General features: G+C 46.1%; 2 protein-coding genes across 5 annotated transcripts; one reads left to right on the top strand and one right to left on the bottom strand.

The window, feature by feature from the left end:
- Positions 1–2,053: 2,053 nt before the first annotated feature.
- Positions 2,054–5,253, bottom strand: LOC134284757 (uncharacterized). Of its 2 annotated transcripts, XM_062843997.1 has the most exons (3): positions 2,349–5,253; positions 2,207–2,291; positions 2,054–2,143 (listed from the first exon to the last, which is right to left on the bottom strand). In XM_062843997.1, the coding sequence occupies exon 1, from the start codon at positions 5,102–5,104 to the stop codon at positions 2,522–2,524; it is 2,583 nt and encodes an 860-aa protein (XP_062699981.1). In that variant the 5' UTR covers positions 5,105–5,253; the 3' UTR covers positions 2,054–2,143; positions 2,207–2,291; positions 2,349–2,521. The 2 variants fall into 2 exon arrangements, with proteins under 2 accessions (XP_062699981.1, XP_062699980.1); XM_062843996.1 differs by having other exon boundaries at positions 2,057–2,291.
- Positions 5,254–5,276: 23 nt separating this feature from the next.
- Positions 5,277–8,458, top strand: LOC134284756 (uncharacterized). Of its 3 annotated transcripts, XM_062843995.1 has the most exons (3): positions 5,277–8,181; positions 8,239–8,323; positions 8,387–8,458. In XM_062843995.1, exon 1 carries the CDS (start codon positions 5,426–5,428, stop codon positions 8,006–8,008), a length of 2,583 nt encoding a protein of 860 aa, XP_062699979.1. In that variant the 5' UTR covers positions 5,277–5,425; the 3' UTR covers positions 8,009–8,181; positions 8,239–8,323; positions 8,387–8,458. The 3 variants fall into 3 exon arrangements, with proteins under 3 accessions (XP_062699979.1, XP_062699978.1, XP_062699977.1); XM_062843994.1 differs by having other exon boundaries at positions 5,277–8,323; XM_062843993.1 differs by having other exon boundaries at positions 8,239–8,450.

Below are 8,458 nucleotides of genomic sequence, written 5' to 3'. Positions count from 1 at the left end.
TGTGATCGCGCGGTAGTTCCTGCAATCCAACTTGTCGCCCTTTTTGTAGATGGGACACACGATACGTTCCATCTATTCCTCCGGTAATACTTCCTCCTCCCAAATCTTGGTAATGACCCAGTGTAGTGCTCTCACCAGTGCTTCTCCACCGTATTTTAGAAGCTCGCTTGGTAGTTGATCTCTTCCAGCAGCTTTGTTGTTTTTCAACCGGCCAATCTCCTCCTCAATCTCTTGGAGGTCAGGGACTGGAAGTCTTTCGTCCTGTGCGCATACTCCTAGATCTGTTATCATGCCACCTTCGGTACTTGCAACGTCGCCATTGAGGTGATCATCGTAATGCTGCCGCCACCTCTCGACCACCTCACGCTCGCTCGTGAGAATATTCCCGTGATTATCTCGGCACATGTCGGCTTGTGGCACAAAGCCTCTGCGCGAGCGGTTCAGCTTCTCGTAGAACTTTCGTGTGTCCTTAGCGCGGTACAGCTCTTCCATCGCTTCGCGATCTCGTTCTTCCTGCTGGCGCTTCTTCAACCGGAAGACTGAGTTCTGCCTGTTCCGCGCCTGTTTGTAACGTGCCTCATTCGCTCTCGCACGGTGTTGCAGCATTCTCGCCCATGCTGTATTCTTCTCGTTTTTCAACTGTTCACATTCGCCATCGTACCAGTCGTTTCTGTGATTCGGGGTCGTGAAGCCTAGTGCTGTAGCCGAGGTACTACCTATGGCGGATTGGATGTCCCTCCAGCCATCAAGTGTAGCTGCGCCAAGCTGCTTTTCCGTTGGTAGGGCCGCTGCTAACTGCTGCGCGTAGTCTTGAGCCACTTCTACGTTACGCAGCTGCTCGATGTTGAGCCGCGGCGTTCGAGTTCGACGCGTGGTGAAAACTGTCGAAAGTTTTGAGCGCATGCATACAGCGACTAAGTAGTGATCCGAATCTATATTCGCACTGCGGTATGTGCGGACATTGGTTATATCCGAGAAGAATTTACCGTCGATTAGAACGTGGTCGATTTGGTTTTCTGTTTGATGGTCGGGTGATCTCCAGGTGGCTTTGTGGATATCTTTGCGGGGGAAGAAGGTACTTCGGGCTACCATACCACGGGAGGCTGCAAAGTTTACGCATCGCTGGCCGTTATCATTCGATACGGCGTGCAGGCTGTTTTGCCCAATTACCGGTCGGTACATTTCCTCCCTTCCTACCTGCGCGTTCATGTCGCCGACAACTATTTTCACGTCACGCGGCGAGCAACCATCGTATGTTTGCTCTAACTGCGCGTAGAACGCTTCTTTCTCATCATCGGGTCTCCCTTCGTGTGGGCAGTGGACGTTGATGATGCTGTAGTTGAAGAAACGGCCCTTAACTCTCAACATGCACATCCTTGCGTTGATCGGCTGCCACCTGATCACACGTTGTCGAATCTTGCCCAACACTATAAATCCTGTTCCCAGTTCATTGGTGGTGCCACAGCTTTGGTAGAAGGTAGCCGTTCGATGCCCGCTTTCCCACACTTTCTGTCCAGTCCAGCAAAGTTCCTGCAACGCCACGATGTCGAAGTTGCGGGGATGTAGTTCGTCGTAGATTATCCTGTCACATCCTGCGAAACCAAGTGACTTGCAATTCCATCTTCCAATTTTCCAATCGTAGTCGCGTGGGTCTTTGCCGATTGTATCGAGTCGTATTTTCTCATATCCCAAGCAACCAAAAGTTCGGATTCCTCTTGAAGAACGAACTCAGAAGTTCAAGTTCGGTTCAATTCCAGGTTTCGTTGAACTTAATTCTCCAAAAAGTTACTCTTGTATTGTTTATGAACTTTGAAGTACATGTACAAGCTTTTGACTTCTCTTCAAAACGATATTAAAGTCGAAAAAAGGTTCAAAAAGAACTTATGTTGAACTTTAAAACAGAGTTCAATCAAATATTAACCGAACTCATGTTGAACTTTTGCGTGCCTTTAAAATTCAAATATAGTTCATTTGAACATATTCCAACAACTTGAAATCATCCGTTCCGAACTTGTTTCGAACTTGTTTTAAACTTACTACTGAAAGCTACGGAGTTTTTTCGGCTTTCAGTCACGGGAAAAAGCGTTGATAATTTTATATCATTGCCAACGTTTCGATCCTTGGGTTGGATCTTCCTCAGGGCCTGTATTTATTGAAGCATATCTGTTAGTTGTGTTTAGAATTGTTAGTTTTGTCCTCTACTCACTCGATCTTAATCAACTTGTAAAGATCGTACTTTGCACACGATCGTTTGTCTGGTTTTTATTCCATAAAACACTGCACCTTTTCCGCTGTAGATTTTAATAAAATGCTTAATGGTTCTAACGGGATTGATGTTATGAACTTACTTCATCACCAGCACCCCAGTAGGATGTTGGGTGGGTGGTACGAATCGGGAGAAATTCGAAAACTAGAAATCAGCGGAACACAAGAATGCGGCTGTTATCAATCGCCGTTCGGGTTTAACTGTGGGGTGTGTATCTTCTGGTGTTATTTGGGTGGTAGGGTTTGTTAGTGTAGGTTAGGGTGTTGGATCAGCTGTTTCTCGTCGGTTATTTTGGATTGTTGACGACGCACTCCTCTCTGCTCTTTGGTTTTTGATTTGAGCGAGGAGGTGTGCGTACGCACAGCTTAAGTTGTCGGTATCAGTCCGATGGTTGACCGTGTTGGAGGTGGTCGTGATGTGACACATCTCCAACACTTGCAGAGCCTGTTTCTTATGTGTTGTATCGACGATGGAGGGGTTGCTGATATTGAATCGGTGTTGTTGCTCAATGCAGTGCTGGATTAGCGCAGATTTTTCCTGGAGCTGCAGTATTTCTGGATCCGTGTATTGGTGGCCTTCCGATAATCTTCGCTCTAGTGTGTTTACGTGTGTTTGATGTCCGTACATTCGGTTCCTCAGCTTGTTCGTTGTCATTCCAATGTATGTACTTGGGCAGTCTTTACAGTCGATCCGGTATACGACGTTACATTTGTTGAGATCGGATACCGGATCTTTTGCATTTTTATACAGATGTCCTACTGTGTTTCTGTAACTGTGAGAGATCCCTATTGCTGTGTTGCTCTTGTGGAGTATTCTCTTGATGCTAGAGCTGAGACCATGAACATATGGAATTGAACGGTAGGTTGCTGGTTTCTCCGGGTTGTCTGTACGAGGTGGTTGATGAAGGAATCGGTTGATAAGAGTGCGAGGGTAATCGTTTTTGCTGAGGTGCTGATGAATGAGTATGTCTTGTTCTTCTCTACTCCGAGTGGTGCTCAACCTACGGACCCTGTCGATGAAATTGTTGACCACCGCCAGTTTTTGATCGCTCGGATGGAAGGAGAAATAGTTAAGAATCCTGCCGGATGATATTGGTTTGGCATACCAGTCGGTTTTAACGCTACCGTCCTCTTGCCGTATCACTAGCAAATCGAGAAATGGTAGTCGTCCATTTTCTTCAACTTCGCATGTGAACAATATCCTCGGGTTTTGTGAGTTGAAGGTTGCCAACACCGCATTCACCTGGTCTTTATGTAAAACCAGGAATAAATCGTCAACGTATTTTCGGATAAGCTCCGGGAGAATATTGGCCGCTGTTGTAGCTCTTCTCAACAAATTCTCCATCACTATGTCGGCAAGAATGGGGGAGAGTGGGCTCCCCATAGCTGTGCCTGATATTTGGACATAGAATTTTTGCCGGAAACAGAAGCAACTGGCTCCTATGCAGAAATCAACAATTTCGAGGAACAAATCCAAATTTATGTTGGTGTTCCCTCGTATTTCATCCCACATGGAGATTATGTCATGGATGACCACCTCTTTCGTTACGTTTGTAAACAATGACACCGCATCGAATGACACTAGCACGTGATCCGGTGGTATCGTTAGTTGATTGGCATATTCGCAAAACGTTTTTGAGTCGACCGCGTTGTACTGGCTTTTGAAGGATCTCTGGAGTATATCGGCAATGTATTTGCAAAGATGGTACGTGGGGGACGTTATGTTGGGGACCACTGGCCTGAGCGGTAAATCAGGCTTGTGTGCTTTGGGTTGTCCATATATTCGGGGGCATACAGCGTTGTAGCTAGTGAGTGTGTATTTTGTTCGGGTGTCTATCAGTTTGAGTGCGTGTAGTCTGTGTACGATGTTGTTGTTTTTCCGTTCGTATCCACCCGTCGGATCTGAGCTCACCTGCTTGTACGTGTTGGTGTCGCCGATCAGCTGAGCGAGTTTACTGTCGTATTCTGCTAGGCTCATTATGACGGTGCGGTTGCCCTTGTCTGCTTCGGTGATCAAGACATCTGGGTTTGTTGTGATAAACTTCTTGGTGATGTTGACGGCAGATTTACAGAATTTGGACAGTGGATCGCTGAACGGTGTGTTCCGGTTGATGAAGTTTTGGATCTTGTTGATAACCTGGCATCTCGTCTGGTCTCGGATCGTTGACTCGGTGTAAGCAGATAAAGTGTTCTCCACATCAGCTATCAGGTGGAACCACGGTACCTGTGTAGTGTCGTTGTATGGCAATGCGAATTTCGGACCAAGGCTGAGAAGGATTCGTGTTTCTGGAGGGACAACTTTGTTGGTGGCATTTAGGATAGCGCTGGGATTTTCCGTCGGCATCTGGTGTTGATTTGCTACCACGGACATGTTCATCAGGCGGTTGTATTTTTGTGTGGTTTGTTGTGATTTTCGCCGGAGGTTCTCATGATACGCAAACTCTTGTGTGAGAAAAAAGTGTGCGTATGTATCTGGATCGGTTGTGTGTACGATTTGGCCTCTCAGATTGTCCAACTCCTGGTTTAGAGTACGAACTCTGTGGAAGGTGTCCTGAATCTCGATGTTCAACAAACATTTTTGGAATTTCGATACGGACGTGGACAGCTTTCGGTTGTAGGGGCTTCTTGATGCGACCAATTCATGCGTACACTGGAGCGAGTGGACGATATGCTGTGGTGTAACTCCGGTTCGCCGACACCTGAGCAGGAACTCTTTGCGGCTTTGCATGTTACCTAGCTTTGTGTTGCTGTTTGCGTAACTCTTCAGGAGCCGAACAGCCTGTGGTCCATATCGTTCGCTGATTTCTGTGTAGAATGATGTGCGTGTATTCGTCGCCATTGCAGATTTGGGAAAATATTCGACTGGGATTTTTGATAGCTACGGAGTTTTTTCGGCTTTCAGTCACGGGAAAAAGCGTTGATAATTTTATATCATTGCCAACGTTTCGATCCTTGGGTTGGATCTTCCTCAGGGCCTGTATTTATTGAAGCATATCTGTAACAGATATGCTTCAATAAATACAGGCCCTGAGGAAGATCCAACCCAAGGATCGAAACGTTGGCAATGATATAAAATTATCAACGCTTTTTCCCGTGACTGAAAGCCGAAAAAACTCCGTAGCTATCAAAAATCCCAGTCGAATATTTTCCCAAATCTGCAATGGCGACGAATACACGCACATCATTCTACACAGAAATCAGCGAACGATATGGACCACAGGCTGTTCGGCTCCTGAAGAGTTACGCAAACAGCAACACAAAGCTAGGTAACATGCAAAGCCGCAAAGAGTTCCTGCTCAGGTGTCGGCGAACCGGAGTTACACCACAGCATATCGTCCACTCGCTCCAGTGTACGCATGAATTGGTCGCATCAAGAAGCCCCTACAACCGAAAGCTGTCCACGTCCGTATCGAAATTCCAAAAATGTTTGTTGAACATCGAGATTCAGGACACCTTCCACAGAGTTCGTACTCTAAACCAGGAGTTGGACAATCTGAGAGGCCAAATCGTACACACAACCGATCCAGATACATACGCACACTTTTTTCTCACACAAGAGTTTGCGTATCATGAGAACCTCCGGCGAAAATCACAACAAACCACACAAAAATACAACCGCCTGATGAACATGTCCGTGGTAGCAAATCAACACCAGATGCCGACGGAAAATCCCAGCGCTATCCTAAATGCCACCAACAAAGTTGTCCCTCCAGAAACACGAATCCTTCTCAGCCTTGGTCCGAAATTCGCATTGCCATACAACGACACTACACAGGTACCGTGGTTCCACCTGATAGCTGATGTGGAGAACACTTTATCTGCTTACACCGAGTCAACGATCCGAGACCAGACGAGATGCCAGGTTATCAACAAGATCCAAAACTTCATCAACCGGAACACACCGTTCAGCGATCCACTGTCCAAATTCTGTAAATCTGCCGTCAACATCACCAAGAAGTTTATCACAACAAACCCAGATGTCTTGATCACCGAAGCAGACAAGGGCAACCGCACCGTCATAATGAGCCTAGCAGAATACGACAGTAAACTCGCTCAGCTGATCGGCGACACCAACACGTACAAGCAGGTGAGCTCAGATCCGACGGGTGGATACGAACGGAAAAACAACAACATCGTACACAGACTACACGCACTCAAACTGATAGACACCCGAACAAAATACACACTCACTAGCTACAACGCTGTATGCCCCCGAATATATGGACAACCCAAAGCACACAAGCCTGATTTACCGCTCAGGCCAGTGGTCCCCAACATAACGTCCCCCACGTACCATCTTTGCAAATACATTGCCGATATACTCCAGAGATCCTTCAAAAGCCAGTACAACGCGGTCGACTCAAAAACGTTTTGCGAATATGCCAATCAACTAACGATACCACCGGATCACGTGCTAGTGTCATTCGATGCGGTGTCATTGTTTACAAACGTAACGAAAGAGGTGGTCATCCATGACATAATCTCCATGTGGGATGAAATACGAGGGAACACCAACATAAATTTGGATTTGTTCCTCGAAATTGTTGATTTCTGCATAGGAGCCAGTTGCTTCTGTTTCCGGCAAAAATTCTATGTCCAAATATCAGGCACAGCTATGGGGAGCCCACTCTCCCCCATTCTTGCCGACATAGTGATGGAGAATTTGTTGAGAAGAGCTACAACAGCGGCCAATATTCTCCCGGAGCTTATCCGAAAATACGTTGACGATTTATTCCTGGTTTTACATAAAGACCAGGTGAATGCGGTGTTGGCAACCTTCAACTCACAAAACCCGAGGATATTGTTCACATGCGAAGTTGAAGAAAATGGACGACTACCATTTCTCGATTTGCTAGTGATACGGCAAGAGGACGGTAGCGTTAAAACCGACTGGTATGCCAAACCAATATCATCCGGCAGGATTCTTAACTATTTCTCCTTCCATCCGAGCGATCAAAAACTGGCGGTGGTCAACAATTTCATCGACAGGGTCCGTAGGTTGAGCACCACTCGGAGTAGAGAAGAACAAGACATACTCATTCATCAGCACCTCAGCAAAAACGATTACCCTCGCACTCTTATCAACCGATTCCTTCATCAACCACCTCGTACAGACAACCCGGAGAAACCAGCAACCTACCGTTCAATTCCATATGTTCATGGTCTCAGCTCTAGCATCAAGAGAATACTCCACAAGAGCAACACAGCAATAGGGATCTCTCACAGTTACAGAAACACAGTAGGACATCTGTATAAAAATGCAAAAGATCCGGTATCCGATCTCAACAAATGTAACGTCGTATACCGGATCGACTGTAAAGACTGCCCAAGTACATACATTGGAATGACAACGAACAAGCTGAGGAACCGAATGTACGGACATCAAACACACGTAAACACACTAGAGCGAAGATTATCGGAAGGCCACCAATACACGGATCCAGAAATACTGCAGCTCCAGGAAAAATCTGCGCTAATCCAGCACTGCATTGAGCAACAACACCGATTCAATATCAGCAACCCCTCCATCGTCGATACAACACATAAGAAACAGGCTCTGCAAGTGTTGGAGATGTGTCACATCACGACCACCTCCAACACGGTCAACCATCGGACTGATACCGACAACTTAAGCTGTGCGTACGCACACCTCCTCGCTCAAATCAAAAACCAAAGAGCAGAGAGGAGTGCGTCGTCAACAATCCAAAATAACCGACGAGAAACAGCTGATCCAACACCCTAACCTACACTAACAAACCCTACCACCCAAATAACACCAGAAGATACACACCCCACAGTTAAACCCGAACGGCGATTGATAACAGCCGCATTCTTGTGTTCCGCTGATTTCTAGTTTTCGAATTTCTCCCGATTCGTACCACCCACCCAACATCCTACTGGGGTGCTGGTGATGAAGTAAGTTCATAACATCAATCCCGTTAGAACCATTAAGCATTTTATTAAAATCTACAGCGGAAAAGGTGCAGTGTTTTATGGAATAAAAACCAGACAAACGATCGTGTGCAAAGTACGATCTTTACAAGTTGATTAAGATCGAGTGAGTAGAGGACAAAACTAACAATTCTAAACACAACTAACAGATATGCTTCAATAAATACAGGCCCTGAGGAAGATCCAACCCAAGGATCGAAACGTTGGCAATGATATAAAATTATCAACGCTTTTTCCCGTG

The sequence above is a fragment of the Aedes albopictus genome, unplaced genomic scaffold (assembly GCF_035046485.1).
Source record: "Aedes albopictus strain Foshan unplaced genomic scaffold, AalbF5 HiC_scaffold_71, whole genome shotgun sequence".
Taxonomy (NCBI): Eukaryota; Metazoa; Arthropoda; class Insecta; order Diptera; family Culicidae; genus Aedes; species Aedes albopictus.
This window is presented reverse-complemented; position numbering and strand designations above follow the sequence as displayed.

Bases quoted from the DNA above. Each gene is read 5' to 3' on its own strand.
- LOC134284756 (XM_062843995.1), top strand. From the start codon at position 5,426: ATGGCGACGAATACACGCACATCATTCTACACAGAAATCAGCGAACGA.
- LOC134284757 (XM_062843997.1), bottom strand. From the start codon at position 5,104: ATGGCGACGAATACACGCACATCATTCTACACAGAAATCAGCGAACGA.